Source organism: Phlebotomus papatasi, chromosome 3, assembly GCF_024763615.1.
Source record: "Phlebotomus papatasi isolate M1 chromosome 3, Ppap_2.1, whole genome shotgun sequence".
Taxonomy (NCBI): Eukaryota; Metazoa; Arthropoda; class Insecta; order Diptera; family Psychodidae; genus Phlebotomus; species Phlebotomus papatasi.
This window is the reverse complement of record NC_077224.1, coordinates 65043556-65062786: the sequence shown is the minus strand read 5'-3', so window position 1 is coordinate 65062786 and position 19231 is coordinate 65043556. Positions and strand designations below refer to the sequence as shown.

Below are 19231 nucleotides of genomic sequence, written 5' to 3'. Positions count from 1 at the left end.
AGCATTCCCAAAAAATTGAAGGAGTAAACTGATATGGGGTTGCAACCAACAATAGAGGATTTCGAAAATCGTTGAGAAGTATCAATTACACCGTGAAACACATCAATTATCTTCAGAGCCTTCGCCTCGGTCTCCAAGCCTTCATCAGTGGTCAAGTCTTGCAAACTTTTCTCTCAGACTAATTCAGATATTTTGATCAGGATTACAACAGGACATAAGAGGGAACGAGAGTACTACTGTTCAGCACTAGTAAAGGAAATCTCCCAGAAAAATCCGAGAAGAAGAAAAGTCTAAAATTGTTCCAAAATTGAGAAAAAAAATTTAAAAGACAGAGTAAAGTAGTGCCCCATTCCCTCTTATGCCCTGTTGTAATCCTGACCTGACCAAATTCCTAAAAGAGTCTCAGAGAAAAAAATAGCAAGACTTGACCACTAATGAGACTTGGATACCGAGCCGAAAGCTATGGGTAAAGTTGATGTGTTTCCCTGGGAAATTATTACTTCTCGATGATTTCCCGAATTTCCTCTTGGTTGATTCTCAAAAAAAAAAAAAAAAAAATGTCATGGTTTTAGAGATATGATAGGGGAAGACAAAGATCCGAAGTCGTTATCCCTAACCGTTTTAGCCTGTTGTTCCGGCAACGACCAGACAGACAGACGGACAAATTTGGGAATCTTATGGCTAACACCACTTGGTCCATGAGCTAAAGGGAAAATTTAACAAAATATGGTGTACTTGTGTGGTGTATGGTGGTGCACAAGTTGGAGTTGTTACATTCCAGGTTGCAATCTTTTACGATTAAATGGAGGGCATTGAGATAAACTTATCATATCAAAATGTAGATAGGAATTTGAATTGTGTGAATAAAGAAGTTGCCAGAGCAGAAGAAGTTGAGAAATTTTTAAATTTGTGCCAAATGGTTTATAAGAAAAATTGAATTGTTTTTGTTATTAGTGTCCCCACATCCTCTGTTATGCCCTGTACCGTCCCTAGACAGATTGAGAGACAAAACTCTGGAAGTTCCTAATTGATTCGGCCACTGATGAAGGCGTGGAGACCCAGCCGAAAGCTTTGGAAAGGATTGTCGTTTTTCCAAGAATGTCTCCATTCCCCGGACGAATTCCGGTTGCCTTCTAGTAAATTTTGAATTAGACTTCGTAGATTTCACAGATATTTGCTTTTTGTAAATTTATCACAATACGATTTAAAATTTTGTAAATAAACTCTTTCTATTCAATGATTAACAGGTGCCCATTCCATTCTCTATTCTAATATCAAGTTTTTGTCCCCAAATTCATTACTTTTTCCCGACGAAAGCTTTAATTAAGGACTTAATAAGTACTTATTAAGGACTTATTTTTCTTACAAAATATAGATAGTAAAAAAATACTTTTTTTTTAATTTTCGAAAATTGGTTTAGAGAAATATTTTAGAAGAAAACTAATAATAAAAGAATAACTACACTGAGAGAAAAAAAAGATTAAAATTTATTCTTTTCTTCATAATTTCTAGTCTTTTTAGGGCTTAAAAAATATTAAGATTTTTTTATTCTTAATATTAGTCCTATAAAGAATAAAATCAAGTCGGAACTGAAAATAAGATTTTTTTCGAATAACTTTAAATCTTTTTTTTAAGAAGCTATCAGATTAAATTTAAGACTGCAGAAGATTAATTTCAAGAATAAAGAAGAATAGAAATAAGTCATTATGCAGAATGAAATTAAGTTTTATTTTTCATAATTTTAAGAGTATAACCAGTAACCGCGTCTTAAATTACTGATATCTTATTACCACTCTCACGGTCTAGGAGAATCAAAGCCTTGAGCGAGAGAAACAGGATACAATCTTGTGAGCCTAAAAACAAACAAAAAAATAAATTAAATTTTAGGATAAAACTATATAAAGAGTGATCTGATCATTATTACCTTTTGTTGTAAAGGGATCATACATTTTCTTCAATAGCTGCTTATTGGCCTTATCTTTGGACTATGATGTACAAGAGCTTAGTGACAAGACAATCCGAGCAAAATTGTTTGTAAAAGATGCACTATCACCGACGACGTTTGATTTTTCAGAGTTAAAGTCCATCATCATCTGAAATATTTGAAACATCATTAAAAATATTCAATAAATGAGTTTAGTATAAAAAAGCTAATTTGTGAGAAATTATAAATATATTTTTTACAATTTAGGGTAGAATAAATACTAATTAAAATAAGCGGTATTTTCATTAAAAAAAATCTTTCTAAATATATGTAAATATCGGTTATTCTATTCCATGAGAAAGCCCTATAATCTGCACGTAACCCTGGACTTCCTTGCGCATCTTGCGTACATATTCACAAATTAAAAATTAACTATTTAAGGACGAAAGGGTAAAAAATTGGGTGTCTGAAAAAAAAATCACTTTTTCTGCCTTTTTAAACCAAACTTTAGAAGGCTGTTGGAAAAATTTTCTTTTTTGGGACACCGGTGACCCAATCGTCCTTAAATGGTTAAGATTATTTTACCAACTATACCAATCTACTATTAGATTCGTCAAAAATACAAAACATATACTGAAATATAAGATCCCTAGACTGTACAAAAACTATAAGAAACCAAGCTGCCCTTTGATGCCTTTCCTCTTTGGCTACTAATGGACACTACGGTCCATGCTCTACCTTAAAATAAGATAACAAGCCTTATAGTCAACTTGCTCCACGAAATTCAAACCCTCCAAATACATTTACTAAAGACCCAGGTTATTGAATATTATCTAACTTCCACCCGGAAACACATAGAAGTCCAACTACACCTTCAATGGATAAGGATATTAATTGAAATTTCACTAATCTTTCATACGGGAACTCAAAAACTCCTATAACACCAACTAAAGCTTAAGACTCGCAATCACAAAGCATTTAACTTGCATAAAAAATTACATAACGTGTATCCAGAAACTGAAAAAGTCCATCTTAAAAGATAATTCACAAAGATTTCCACGAAAAACTAGCTTGTCTTGTATTAACACTCAAATCTATGTCGACGCCCAGGATGCAATGGACGCCCCCACGGGGAAGATAGGTTAGGACGGTTTGGACATTTGTATTGCACTTACCGCATTCTCTTCCGTCCACTTCGTCAGATGATGTTTGAGGAGGATATCGTCTCCTATGAACTGGTCGTAATTAAACACTTGGAGAGGGCTCCAGCATCTGGAATTTCCAAATGTTTTTTCCTGAAAATGCCGCATTCTTCCACACGCTTTTTTCTTCTTCCTCACTTGGTCCCCCCTGAATCTCGCACAAACCTAAGATCCCATTGAATTCTCAAGTTGACAGATATCTTCATGGTCTTCACAGTTATTATTTGCTATCCATCTTCCTGAAACAATCATCGCAAATTAGTAAAAGAAAATAAAGAAGAAAATTATTTACCTCTGGTGCTGCTAACAGCTTGGCGTTCACTGCCAAAATGGCCGACTATCTCACGTCAGTCGCACAATTCTTTTTCTCACTCTCTCACATAGCACGGACACATTGCTGTGCACTATATTCGTTTCTTTCTCTCACAGAGAGAGTGAAGAATAAAAATAAGTCTCCGAAAAAAATTGAATTTAAGACTAAAACTACTAAAAATTAATCTGGGATATGAATGAAAATACTACAATTTATTCTTTTAGAATAAAATTTAATCTTTTTTGGCAGAATAAAATTAAGTCGTCAAAAAATATAATTTTAAGATTCATTTTTTTTCTCAGTGTACAGAGGAAAGTTTTCAGGCTTCGCACACGATCTGACTTCGATCACTTAATATTTTTTCTATACTTCTTTAACGAATTTGACCTATGACAAATATTTTAATATTTGGTACTAAGTTACATATTTACTGAAAGATATTAAGTCAGATTCATTAAAAAAATATGGGAGAGATATGAAGTGTCCGAAGCCAGAGTATGTGCGAACCCTAAAGTCTTATTCTATCCCGTCCAAAACAACAAGTTCCTTTTGGGGTGCACTTTATTGATTCATTTTTCTTTGAAATTGGTAGAAATTTTACCGGCTTAATTTTCAAACATTTTAGGTTTTCCTATTTTATGTAGCTAATGACTCGGATTGAAAATAAATAATAGTAAGAATTTATTTTTATTAAATTGAGGTTTAGAAACGTGTTTTTCTTGCACAATCCTATGAAAATGGTTGTGAAATATGCATTTTGTTTTCATCTGAAAATTTGGAATTTTACATTATTAGTAGGGGAAACTGGGGCAAAAAGTCACAAATTGAAAATTTGAAAATTCAATATCTTCCAAGGTAAGAAAGATAGCGGCTCAATTTTTTTTTATAGATAGCTTCCATAGACCTTCTTCAATGTCGTAAGTTTTTTAGAATTCGAACAAGGAATTTAGAAAATAAAAATATCGAAATTTTTAGCCCTAGGGTAAGTGTGCCAAATTCCGGCCAGCTTGCAATTTCGGCCACCTTTTTTGTTCCTCGAATTTCCACGAATTTTTAGTTTTTACATACTCTAGAGATTATACAATGTAAAAGAATAACAAAAAATGTAACTTCGACAAACGAGATGACGTGAAAAAGATATTGGAAGAATTCCCGAAGGGCAAGGAACTATGAGAATGAAGGTGGCCGAAATAGGGCACCAAAGCTATGTCTATATTTTTATTCATTTTAAAATGTATTAAGAATGATTTTAGAGTAAATAAAGACGGTAAACTCTTTACAAGGTTCCAAGCATCACTCTTTAGGAATAAAAAATATAAAAATCAATTTGAATTTAAAATATTACATTTCAAACTTGAGACTTTGACGCTTGCATGCAACTATGCCGAAATTTGGCTCACTTACCCTATTTTGGAAATATTTTCCTTGCAGAAGATAACAATTATTACCTACTTATTTTCCAAAATTGATGCACTGGTGAATATTTTCTAAATAATTTGGATTTTTTGAATACGAATCCGCTATCTATTTTAGAATTTCACAAAAGTTCTTTTCTTCAGAAATCAATAGGGGAAATCAATCATAGGGGGACGTTGCCCCACTTCCCCCTATGATTGAAAACAAGGTCTGGATATTTTATACTTGTTGACCATTGAACATTTCTATTTTGAAAAATTATTGAATGATCTTCCTTAAATTTAAAAAGAAATATTTTTGTTAAGAAGATTTATTGCATTCTGTCGGCATTTAATTCGATGCGCAAATTTTTCAGCACTAAAGGATAACATTCCTATAATAAAATTTCTTCTACTGGAAAACAGACATTCAAGTGTATTTCAAATCTTGCACTGTTCATCACTTATATTTTTATTGTTGTGATTATTGTTTTGAATGTTTTAGGATAATAATGTCATTTTCTTTAAACTATAAAAAGGCATAAAATTCACTCAAAGAGAATATTTTCTTTAATTTTGTTATTCGATTTCTTTCTTCCTACTTTTTCCACGCAAAAACATTGGATAAAATCTGAGACGTTAACGCCAATCAAAGTCTCGAAGAAGAATAAGATCCTTCCCGGCAGAGACTATCCTTTCCGCTCAGCGAAGTAAACAATCCCATTAAGCATTTTTTTGCTTCTTTCAGCACTTGAACAGCTAAAATTTATATCAGTGCCATATTTCACCTCAACGAACGGCCGAATACCATGGAAAAATGTAAATAATTTACATGGTATTTTATTCAGGATTTTTTTTTATATTTTGCGTTGGTGAACTAAAACAGCACAATCCAGGGAGGAAAATATTTTTATTATAATACGAATTTTTACTTCCTCTCGGAATAAAAATCTCCAGAGAGAATAGGATGGTTTACAATATTTCAAGTAGAAATTATAAATCTTGTATCCGAAATACACCACCCCCTATAGATGAAAAATATTCAATGATTCGGAAACGATGTATGAGTTCAAATTGCATTTGGAAAGTACTTGGTCGCCTGAGGGAGACTTGCACAACTTGCATGAATCAGCAAAATCGTCCCTTCGAAGCATATAATTTAATATAACGAAACTGGGTGATATAGTCCAAAGAGACAATAGTTTGACTTGGAATATACATATATATCCTTCAACAATTTACTCTGGCACAATTTATGTCCCTCTCACACAGAATTAACTGCCAACGAGGGTCATTCTGGAAAGTTCATTCCAGCCTGGAGGCTTTTGAGGAGGACTGGGGCAAAGAATTCGCGCACATTGGAATTAAGGTTAAAATTTGTAGAGCTTTAGGGGGATACTTTTAAAGTGTAGGCGTGTGCTTAATGAAATTAAACTCTGCTTATCGTCATATTATGGAAAGTTTACGAAATCAAGCACTTGCTGTAAAAACATAATTACAGTGAGGAAAATCATTGTGGTAGAGCTTGAGAATACTTTCTCTTGACGAAACAGAAAGTACACTGATGAGCTTTTATTACTTATAGGAACAGTGATTCATATGGCAACCATGTCTGCAAAGTATTTATTGAACTTTGGAAGAGTTTTATAGATGTCTTACTTAATATTAAGATCTTTTTTCGTAAAAACTGAATTTAATGCGCACAATACTAAATTTTTGTCACTAAAACATTAAAACCTTTACAAAAATTAAACAAAACTTTAAAACTTACATTATTAAATAAATCAATAAAAAATCCAAGACAGAAAATCTAAATTGGTAAAGTATCCTCTTCCATTCATTTTAGACTATAGAGAAATTTCATGAAATCTGTGTAGGGGAGACTGGGGCAAAAAGTCACAAAACGGATATTCTAGTTTCTTACAAGCTACCCTAGCGCCCTAGAAATTTCTAATTAGTAAGGTAAAGTGCCCTCGAGTCGACCGGTTCCTCGACTCGACCGGTGGTCAATATTTGAAAGTTTTAAATGGTGAATTTCTATAAAATTGTCACTGATTCGTATTTATTTATGGAATAATTGATCTATTAATGTTAGATCATACGCCAAATATTAGTGCAAATATAAATAAATTGAATAAATACCTGTACCGGTCGAATTGAGGAACCGGTCGACTTGAGGGCACTTTACCTTACAGTTTTATAGGAAATTTAATGCTCTACAACTTTGTGAAAGTCATTTTCCTCTTTTTTGTAAGGAAATACATTTAACGAGCTGATTTCTAAAAGGTAATTTTGTGACCATTCTCAAAAATGCTGGGGCAAATAGTACCAGGTATGGGATATTATCACATTTTGATTTGCTTTATTATGGGCTTTCGTAAATTTAAAAAAAAAATAGCTAGATGACATATGTTTATAGGAAATTTATTCATCTACACCTTTTTAAAACACACTTTTCTCTACCTGAACGAGAAAAACGCTTTTCAAGCTATTTTAGAAAAAAAAAAAAAACACACAAGAGACTGATAATCGTTTGACCAATGCAAACAAAAAGCGGCGAGACATGGAAATGACGTTTCTTCTCACCGTGAGACATCAGAAATTGCTTCGGTCTTTGCTCCTTACCTTTTGTTACTTTTCACCCCAAGTGGTAATTTTTAATAAAAGGATTTCTGGAGAAAAGAATCTTTGGAAAATGCTTAAACGAATAGCGGCTTCGTATTCAAAGAATCCAAATTATTTAGGAAATATTTACCAGTTCATAAATTTTGGAAAATAAGTAAAAATTGATATCTGCTGTAAGAAAAACATTTGAAAAATAGGGCTAAAAAATTCAATATTCTTTTTATTTTATGAATTTCTTGTTCGAATTCAATGAAACTTACGACTTTGAAGAAGGTCTATGGAGGCCGTCTATGAAAAAAAGTTTAAGCCTCTACCTATTTTATCTTGAAAGATATTGAATTTTCAAATTTTCAATTTCTGACTTTCTGCCTCAGTCTCCCCTATTCATAACTTTTTGCACTCATCGTGATGCTCACGTAATGGATTAGGGGAAAGCGCGCTACCTTCGGACAACTCAAACTTCGGACAATTCAATTTTTTACCATGTTTCTTATGGATTTCACCCATAGAACTTTTCTGAAATTTTGAGACATTGAACTAGCTATTAAAATATAATATTACAATGGGGCAAATTCATTTATAACACTTTGAAAAAATGCTTTGTGGGAAGCATAAATCGTCCGAAAGTAACGTGCTTTTCCCTACAAGCATCAAGCCAAATTCAATTTGGACTTAAAAGTATGGAAGGGGCGTGAAAAAGTGAATTTGGTTAGTGCAAAGAACTTTGGTTTGTGAAAGATCAAACTTGATCTGTGCAAAATTCGGAAATTTAAAATTATTAAAATTGTTTTTTTTTAGTTTAGTTTTTATTTACCAACAAGCGTCCAAGTATGACCGCCGCCAACTTAACCCATTATAACTCTCCTTAGAAAAATAGTATAGGGTCCTTGTTTGTAAGAGCTGATTTACGAGAATTGTCACATTTTTGCTGGGGTTTTAAAAGTAAAATAATGTGTAATTGGATAGAAAAGCAATCTAGAATAAATTACATGGTATATAGGGGGTGGTAGGACTATACTGATCTGGGGATACATTGAAAATGCTATTTTCGCGTATTTCTAAAGGAAACTAAATTAAATTATCGCTAGGTCCATCTTCCCTTAGAAATTTGTAAAAAAAAATACCCTTTTTAATATAGCCCCAGCTCAATGTGGCCCCATCTCCCCTAAAACTACATTTGCGTTCAGCAAAATATTGTATTTTCTGGAAGACAAAAAATTAAATTGTTCAGAAAGTCTGTAAATCATAACTGAGACATCACGATAGTTTATAGTTTTTAATTTTTCATTTGCTTACAATATTTCACCATTTTATTGCATTGAAATTTTTTAAATTAACATTTAAGAATGGAGATCTACTGATCATTTTTACTAATCTACTGCAGCCTTTAAAATGTAGCTTGCATTGTTGCCGTAGAGACATATTATATTAGGTTAAGTAAAAAATCTTGAGAATTCTTAAGCCTAATTTTGAAGATGAAAATAACATTGTTAGGATTATCCGATTTAAATCAAATATGGACCGTTTTGTTTGTTGACTTTCGTTCATTTTGATGGCAATTTCATAATCTGACGATGGTAGAAGGCCCTACTGCTAAAAAGGGTATAAAAAATTTACTATCCCATTTTTACAAGCCTTTCTTGAGGACAATTTTATACCAAGAAGAAAATTTTGCACGTACTTGAAGATAATCGTTTGGTGTCTGGTCTGATCTATACAGCGGGTGCAATAGAACCTCCTTTCCCAGCTCTCGGAAGTTCTGGAGCGTCATTGTTGGACAGAAGCTCATAGTGGATGATTCCCTTCCAATCCCACCAAATACACAGAAAAAACCTTTTTAACCATTAATCCGGGCTTGGTGATCGCTTGGGCTGGCTCATCACGCTTGAATCACGATTTTTTCTGACTGTTGTTCTCGTATGTGATCCAATTATTATCGACAATTCACATCGGAAACGTGAAAGTGAAACTTAAAATCTGAAACAAAGATGAAGATCCTAGACACCCTGACTAAAAAGACGACCCGTATTGTAATAAATCCAGAGCTAAAATTTCCGTCAAACCGTACGGATACACCGTGCCGACCCGTTTTTAAGAAAGATTGGGAGAGAAAATTGAAAACTCTAAAAAATCTTAAAAATATGCGAAGCTGGAAAGACAGTTTAACCTTTTAAGTACGAGTGGGACACCGGTATCTCAAAAACAAAAACCGTTTATTCTGAATATTTACAGGACAAAATAAGCTTATATAAAAAAATGTTTTTTTTTGGGACACAGATGTATTACTCAATCTTAAAGGGTTAATATAAATAATAATATAATATATAATAATACTCCCTCCGTTCCGAAATAAGTCGTACGTTTGGGAAAAAATCTTGTTCCGAAATAAGTCATACGTTTGGGAAAAATTGGAATTAAGGGAAAGTTTGTTGGTAAATGTTTTATGTATCAACAATTATCTCTTATAAAGAACTATTGCTTATGTTCAGTACTAAAATTGGGGTCCGGTCTTGATGGTATCTTGAGGAATGAATGTCTTAAAAATATCTTATTTTTGGCGTTTTATTTTCAATCTAACATAGATGCAGAATGGTGAGAGATACAGACTTGGGACCTTCGGGGGACCCCCCCCATAAGTTGACCCTGGGAACATTAATATGTTATTTATTTTGCCCCCACTCCTTCCCTTTCCCTTCAAAATCATGTTTTTTGGGATTGCTCGAAAACACGTCGTGCGATTTCTTTTTTTCAATTCAGAATATGTTTTAGAGAAACATATAAAGTGTCCCAGGGTCAACTTTTGGGGGGTCCTCTGAAGGTCCCAAGTCCCTATTTCTCACCATTTTGCATCCAGATATTCGAACACATAAAAATGGATATTCTTTTTATTGCTCATTCTGCAAAATTTGAGCAATAAAAAATGTCATATCGGTAATAACTGTTGAGTTCTACTTGTGCATACTAAAAATTTAGAACAAATTCTATCCTGTAATGTTAATCACAGTCCATTTTTTAGTAATTAACTATCTACCGGAGCTCTTTGAAAAAAACGCGAAAAATGGAAAACTTCAACATATCGAATCCTCAACATACCATCGTGATAGGATCCTCATATTATCCCTGAACATGGAGGATAGTTCATACACAAGATATTTGCCAATAACAAAAACATTCTCTGAAACCATTCCTTAATCCCTAATTTTTCCCCAAACGTACGACTTATTTCGGAACGGAGGGAGTATAATATTATATAATATAATATAAATTCATAAAAAAATTAATGGTGATTCGAAGTTCGAGTTTTCCGCAACGTTCTTTATCTTATTGATTTTTTATCTCTTCTAGTTTACAACTGATTTGAGACTGTTTCATGCCCTATAAACAAAAAAGATTTCCTAAAAAACTATACAAGCTATTATGAGCACAGGCGTCGACCTTAGGGCAGACCTAGGACAAGGTAATTGAATCAAATTCGGAATCCTGCCTTGGAGCGCATTGGGATCGAAGCTGAACATCTTCCTGAAGTGGCAGAGGATCGGCAGACGTGGGTTTCTAAACTGGATGTCATGGCTTTGCAACCCTAATAGGGATAAGCGGTTGAAAATGATGATGACGATGTCCTAGACACACTTACGACTTAAGCCAAGAGACGGCTTAGCGTAATTATTATCATGATCAAAAGAATTACATTTCCATCAGTTTTTGGCTAATCCGTTTCCAAATTACTGATAGAAATTTAGTCGAATCATTATTTTGATTATGATTACGTTAAGCCGTTTCTAGGCTTAAGTCGTAAGTGTATCCAGTACATAAGAGTTGTATTTCTTCGTTGCTTTTGTTTCTCTTTTCCTGTCGGAAACAATAAGCAAATCTAAAAAAGCAGATTTGAATACGATTTACGCTATTTTTCCCTAAAAGATTATATATCAAAAGTCCGCGTAAAAGTACAACGATGGAAGTTGCGGTAAAATCATATAGTGTTCCTTCTGACACATATCCCTAATATCTTAGCTTTTAAATCATTTTCAAGTCTACTCTTAATCAATATGATTTAAATATTTAAAAGTTTCAAGGCTGATTTTTGAGAAAAATAAATCTGAAAAGTTGCTAAAAGGGAGTTACGACTTTGGCTTGGGAATGATTTAACTAACGACAAAATTTCGAATATAATAAGTTCCTAAAAAATAAATAAATTAGATTTTACTAATGAGTAGTATAAAAAAAGAGTATACCATTTCAAAATTGAGGTAAAACTTATTTAAAATTGATTATTTGAAAACTGCTTAAGAGAGTAAACTAACTTGTTCAAGGAAAATTTAGAACATCTCCTTCCGAGCTGTGCACACTATATGGCCAGTCGAGCTTTTTAGGAATCAGAAGATTCTCAAAACTTTTCCCCTGTGAATATGAGCTCAATCGGAGATAGTTGACTGAACTACAGCATTGCAGTAACTGTGATTATTTCATTATTACAGCAAACACACTCCACACTTTCTTGTGAATTTTGAATTTGAAACAGAAACTCTTGTACATTTACCCCAATTGTTACTCCCCAACTGAACATTTAAAAGCAAGTGTGGGCTTTAATTTATAAATTACTCTCAAGAGTTGAACGAATGAACTGCGGTCGAGGAGTTCTTGTATAAATATACGAAGCATCATTTGCATAGAAAGAACATCATTCACTCGCACAATTCATGTTGCTTGGTAAAATGCATAGAAGCTTCAGGATATTGCGTCTACAAGAATAAATTTAACTATGTTGCACATTTATTGAATCAACATTTTCATTTTAAATTCTTCCATTTAAAGTCCCTTTAATTGAAGAATTTTCCAAAATGGAAAGTGATATTTTTGCAGGGTAGCGAGAATTGTGGGGAATTAAAGGGAAAGATAATCTCTGACTTTTCCAATTTAAATGCATGAAAACTGTTTATACAATTTAAATGACTATGTGCAACTGCGTGTGACTCTTTTCATGGCAAACAGATGCACTATATAGCTATTAAGCCAGATCAAAAAAAATCCAATTGGTTAATAAAAGCTTTGCTTTGTCTTTATTGCAGCTCGATCTTCAGCTCCAAGATGAGGCAGGAGGAGATATCAGTAGTTTTATAACAAATGGCGAATGGGAGTTACTAGGTGAGGGCAATTAAGTTCAAATTATCTACCCAGGGGGGTCTTTAACACTTTATCACTATTTGACCATAGGTGTTCCCGGAAAACGTAATGAAATTTACTACAATTGCTGCCCTGAACCTTATATCGATATAACATTTGCCATATTAATCCGACGGAAAACCTTGTACTATTTTTTTAACTTAATCGTGCCATGTGTACTGATTGCATCGATGGCACTGTTGGGATTCACACTGCCACCAGATTCCGGTGAAAAACTCTCGCTTGGTAAGACAAAATTTTGGAAGCTTTTTTCCAGAACAGCTATTTCTGATTTTATTTATTTGTCAACACCTAAAGTACCAAAAAATGCTATTATACTGCAAGAAATTCATTAGAACAAAACAACAATACAGATGAGCTTATTAGATGTAACTATGTACGTGACAAAATTTTCTAAAATCTTATATAACCAGTTATTATAGGACAAGAAATGGTATAGAGGAGGGTGGAGCAGTTGTGGGTATGAATTACAATTTAAATTTTAAAGCTATTTCATAAGCAAGATTTAAAGTATAGTCTGTGACTTACAGTTGGGCTCTGAATTGTTAAAAAATAATTACAATATCCTTGAATTTGATTTGTCTTTCAAGGTTAAAATATTTTATTTAAATGGTAGAATGACTATATCTTTCACATTGGAGCAATTGACAGGGAAAAAAGATGTAGTTTCAGCAGTTTGAGACTTAATTAAAAACTTAGAAAACGATAATGCATTTTATATTGCTTACACTCTAAACCATTTTCAAGTGTTCCAACTATCCATTTATTAGACATTATGAAGGGGTTATTCATACACTGAGAAAAAACAGGGGTGCGATTAACTTTTTTTCCTCATAACTTTTACACTTTTTAGGTGTAAAAATATATCAACATTTTTTATGTTAATTTTACACCTTTCTAAGTGTAAAATTAGCATGTAAAAGGATAACTTTAACCCATAATACACCTAAAAAGCATAACATTTACACCAATTTCGGATCAATTTTGCAAGGTAAAATAAACATTTCCGGAATGTTATTTTAATTTTTTTTGGATTTCTCTCACAGTGTAAGCATTTCGAGTGGCTCGAATTCTTGGTTCCCCGAGAAAAAATTAGGTTCCCTGAGTTCCCCTTATTCCCTGAAAAAATATACGGGTTCCTTGTGTGTTCCTTGAAAAATATTCCGTTGAAAAGGGTGGTTGAAATTGGACATTGAATAATCCAACATGGCGATTTCTCTGGAGATAGGTGTCGATGTCGACATGTTGAGCTAGACTACCTCCAAAATGCATCCAAAAATGAAGGAAATCGCCAGGGCCAATTTTAAGATAAGTCGAAATATAAGGATTCTTGGGGTTCCCTGAAAAAAATATATGAATTCTCCGGATTCCCGGAGAGTTCCCTGAAGAATTGATGGGTTTCTTATCCCTTTCCGTGAGTTCTCTGAAAAGAATATGTGAGAACCGGAGTACGTCGGGAAATTTGGAAATACTCTGGGAAAACATCAACTTTTTCCAGAGCTTTTGGCTTGATCTCCAAGCCTTCATCAGTGCAGTGGCTGGATCAAAAGAGAGCCTTTTTATATTCTATTTCTAATACACATTTCTTCTGTGCAACATTTTTCAAACTTACTTGAGTATAAATAAGAACTGATACTCGAGAATTGGGAATTTATACCAGAGTTTTGTCAACATTTCATGCCTGGTCATTCAAAAGGAAGTACGAAAAATGCAGTACAGAAAAAATGTTCGCTAATAGAAAATAAACGGGCTCTTTTGTTGGTCCAGCCAGTGATGATGACTTGTAGACTGTGCCGAAAGCTCTGGAAAGAGTTGATGTTTTATGTTTTCCTAGAGTATCTCTGAATCCTCCGACGAACTTCAGTTCACACATATCCTTTTTATCAACGTCGATTTTTACATAATGATTACGTTCTCTAAAAACTTTATGGGTTCCCTAGGCCCCCAAGAATTCCCCGGATTCCCCGTGGATTCCCCTGGCGAGCTTGACTTAAGTAAAATAATTTTTTTAAATGATAAAATTATAAAGAAAAACTTACGAAAAGCAGGGGGTAAAGTCATCCGTACCTAGGTCCTTAACAGACTTACGATTTAATCCGAAGCACAGCTTAGTGGAAATTATTGAAAGGTATGTGTGGCTACTTTGAGCTGCGTAGCTAGATTGTTATACGACTTTTCCGCCTATTTCTAAATAAAGCTGGACCTTACAATTATTTTATTTAGATCCACAATTACTTTGTGTATCCAAATTAAATCATGTTAGAACCCAGTTTCCATTAGAAATATGCGATAAAATCGTATAACAATGTAGCCCCACAGCTCAAAATAGCCCCACAGCTCAAAATAGCCCCACCTCCCCCTAGTTCAACCATTTTTCCGAATATAATTAGGCTAAGTCGTCACTCGGCTAATTATCAGGACTGTTAAGGCCCCTACGGAACTTCTTTTTCTTATTTTGATTGATTTCGAACCAAATAACTTTATGAACTTCATCTATGAATATTCTTAGATTATGATGGCTGTAAATTAGAATGTAATTTTTGGACACAAGAAACTTTTCTGTGACTCAGGATAAAATTACACCTCCTCTCCTATACTTTTAGAACCTAAAACAAAGTCTTCAGAACTATCATAGAATTCATCCAGTGATAAATATAATATTTTATGATTTTATCACGTTACTTTAATAAAATAAATAAAAAAAATTGAAATTAAAAAATAAAGAACAAAATACAACCGATTGTGTATTCGAAGTTAATTATTTTAGTGAAAGTGGGGTTCAAGAACTGTTTTAGTTATGTAAAGGTTTTAGCTCATTCTCGAGAAGTTCGAAGAAAAATCTAAAAGTTGACTGAACCGAACTCACCCTCCCCTACATCTAATTACTAATGCTATTCAATTCATTTAGAACACTAAAATTAAATACTGATAAGCTTGTCTCCGCGTGAGGGCGCTGTTTTCTTCCGCAAGGGGCGCTGTACGCTCCTTTCGATTCCCAAGATTTTAGTCGATATTTAGTTAAATAGAATAAAAGTTGACGAAAATTATCATAAATTTCTGTTTTGTTTTCAAATATTTATAATTGAATTAAGCTATAAATTTAATTGTTACTTTAGAAAATTAAATTTGGTGTGTTTTATTGCAGGAGTAACAATTCTTTTGTCACTAACCGTCTTCCTAAACATGGTGGCTGAAACAATGCCGGCCACTTCAGATGCTGTGCCTCTTCTAGGTGAGTAAACATTCCTCTATAAATAATCAATTGAACATTTTCAATTTTGCGGTAAAGGAAATTGGCCTTCGGGGGTAATTCTGACCGTATTCACCCTTATGATCAAAAAGGGGATTCACTTTAAGATTTAATTGGCAATTTATTTCACTTAAAGAAATTTCATCACATGACTGATTTTAAAAATTTACAAATTGTATTTGATGACTTGGGCAAAATTGATGACCACTCCATTAATAATGTAGTACTAATTAATTATGATGGAGAATCATTAAACGGCGTTTTATATGAGAACATTGTTAAGCAACTTATTAACTTATTTGCCAATTTATTAATAAATTGATATATAAAATATTTTCAACAGTTTTTAAATTTTATTTTCAAAATTTTCTTTTAGTTCGTAAAAAGAGTTTCTGATCGGCTAAAACTTTGCATGCTTTCAAATTCTAGTCAATCAGATAACGTTACAGGATTAAATATTTTATGGAATGAAATATTTTATGGCATGTGTATAATACGAGATAAATATTGATAAATTTGCTGAAATAAAAATGTGTGTTTTTTTTAAAGTCTATAGAGAAAAAACAGACGTATGTTGATTGAATATATTGAACGGAAAATCATAAAGTTGAAAAATTTATACTACCAACCAGGCATGAGCATCACATTTGATATCTTAATCTAGACAAATATCCGGCAGTAGATGTTCAAAGGGAAAGGGTGACTTTACCACAAAAAGACAAGCCTCGGGGCTTGCAATTGTACCCTATGGGTGACCACAAGTTTAGATCACTGAGCAGAATTTTCTATTTGTTATTTCATTAGATTCTACCGTGGCATGGAATTGTTTTGTAAGCTCAGTTGGTGAAGCTTGGGCTTAAAAAAAGAGGACTTTGTGGGATTTTCACGTTGAAATGCACAAAGCTTTTTCCGATCGACAGTAATATTCTCTTTACTCCTCTTCCATCCCATTTATCATTGTGAATTATTTATAGTTTATGTATACCGATAAATTCTGAATTATTTATCCACCATGCTGAAACTCTCAAGTGGCACTATCGTTTGTGTGGCAATTTTGGTGCGGATGATTGCACAATATTCGCAATATAAATTCAAGAATTAGACGAACTTTTTTCTCATTGCAAAAGGGCGTAAGAGGCACTAAAGTGACAAGTTAGTGGCCCCATGGGCTGTTTTTCTGCCCGTTTCACTTCAACATGAGAAGTCTTTGACTCAGCTTCAAATGTATATAAATGCAAAAAAGGGTGAGAGTCAGGAAAAATTATTATTCATGAAGTTTGAGAACGATAAATTGTGTGGAAAATGTTCTTTCAATATTTATAGCACTAGCAAATATTTTTTTTCTCTCTCCCATGTACCACCCTAACTCACCATTTTCAAACTTTTCTGCTTCCCTTTATTCTCGAGTTCCTCCGAAAACTTCCCTTGGAAGTGTATTCCCATGTGAATTTTGAGAAAATGTCTCAGATTATTTTGTTTTATTACATATATTTTTAGTGACCTACAAAATGTTAGCACTAAACGAGCATTTAAACATTGAATTTGATTAGGAAGCACTTAATTTAAGCAGCAAAGAATCTCAATTTTCAAAATCGATGCCATTGTCATGTAAATTTTCTTTTGGTTCTTCTTACCCGACGCTCACCGCTTTTCACACTTAGTAAAATAAAGAGTTTTTCAGTTTATCAGCGACCGTCTGTTAAGTGGATTTCCTTGAGGAAAAAAATTAACATGCAATTTATTTTAGGTAAATAACTCAATTGGTCAAGTGGTAGAGCACTCGCTCTATAATGCAAGTTACCCGGGTTCCAATCCCCTTTATGTTTCCAGCAATTTTTCGGACGTTAAAGGCGTTCGAATTGCATCCAGTAGTAAGCTTCATTTCATTTGATTCCACGGGACAAGGAGCTGACAATCTCATCCCATATAATAAAAAATAATAATGCGTGTCTAGAAGTCCCCTTTAGGGAAGGTCTAGTTCCTTCATGTTATGCCAGCATTATTATAATTATTAATTTATTAGTTTTATAAAATATTCTTGATTATAAAAGATAGGAATATAAAATAAAATTTGAATTGAAAGGTACCTCAAGATTATGAAAATAATTTAAAAAAAAAAACATGAGTTTACTATTATACGATAATTTGCTTCCACTAGAAATGAGCACCGTAACAAACTTATGACTCCTACTGAAGAAAATAATAGGAAATCTGCAAAAAAATATCCTAGATCACTACAACCTTCCACTTTACTATTTTGTATAAATATTAGAAATAAAATAAATTTGGATAGTCTAAAGAATATTTTAGCAATGGAACATCGGTGATCTAATTGTCCCTAAGGGGTTAATGGAATGAGGCAGATAGTAAGAAGATAAAAATATCTCTTGATTATTTTCTAGGATTAATGTTCCTTTTCAAATCTCTAAAAAGGAATACAAAAATTTTTGGTATATTAATATTATTCACTATTATTATTTTCTTATGTACAGAGGTACAGAGATCTTGACTGTGATAGTCTAGTTAGAAGTCCAAGTGCACAGGAGCCGAATGCTCTTATCAATTAAACCAAGAGATCCCCGAATATTCATTCGGTTAATATTCTGCACTACCATTCGGGCAAAATTTGACAAAAAATCCATATTCTCTCATATAACATTATAATAATTTTCCAAGAGAAAATACGTAAATGTGATAAATTCTCCGAAGTGAAAATTATCCTCAGATTTCAAGAATAACAGTTCAATATTTTTTCTATCTTTTGCATCAGGAACTTACTTCAATTGCATTATGTTTATGGTAGCGTCGTCGGTTGTGTCAACAATTTTAATTTTGAATTACCATCATAGAAATGCAGACACTCATGAAATGTCAGAATGGGTAATTGATAAAAATTAAATTGCAATGCTTCAGAGTTGATGTTCATAAATTTTAATTAATTTCTTCCTCGGTAGATTCGTGTGGTATTCTTATACTGGTTGCCTTGTATCCTTCGCATGAGTCGCCCGGGTCAGGATGGCTTTGAATGTCCAACAATTAGTGGGGCAAAAGAGAAGCAACAGATACAGAATGTTGAACTGAAAGAGCGGTAAGTACATTCGGCTAAAATACCCATAAAATGGCAATTAAACTGAATGTTTGGTGGAATTATTTTGAAAAAAAAATACAATTAAATTTTTCAGATCATCAAAATCCCTGCTTGCTAATGTGCTTGATATTGATGATGATTTTCGTTGTAATCATCGTTGCACGAGTGGAACTCTTCCTCACAATCCCACGTACTATAGAACTGTTTTTAGGTGTGTGCATAAAGTTGTACAAAAGCTCCCTCACATTTATATT

At 33.2% G+C, this 19231-nt stretch overlaps 1 protein-coding gene across 8 annotated transcripts in view; it reads left to right on the top strand.

Moving 5' to 3' along the window:
- Positions 1-19231, top strand: part of LOC129808097 (neuronal acetylcholine receptor subunit alpha-7) — a 110242-nt gene that overhangs the window by 72528 nt on the left and 18483 nt on the right. For 7 of the 8 annotated variants that reach the window (XM_055857806.1, XM_055857801.1, XM_055857803.1 and 4 more), the window contains exons 7-12: positions 12525-12600; positions 12670-12864; positions 15785-15871; positions 18660-18769; positions 18844-18977; positions 19072-19188. In XM_055857806.1, coding sequence (XP_055713781.1) covers positions 12525-12600; positions 12670-12864; positions 15785-15871; positions 18660-18769; positions 18844-18977; positions 19072-19188 — 719 coding nt within the window. The remainder of the gene's footprint in view (positions 1-12524; positions 12601-12669; positions 12865-15784; positions 15872-18659; positions 18770-18843; positions 18978-19071; positions 19189-19231) is intronic. The other variant, XM_055857809.1, reaches the window with a different exon arrangement.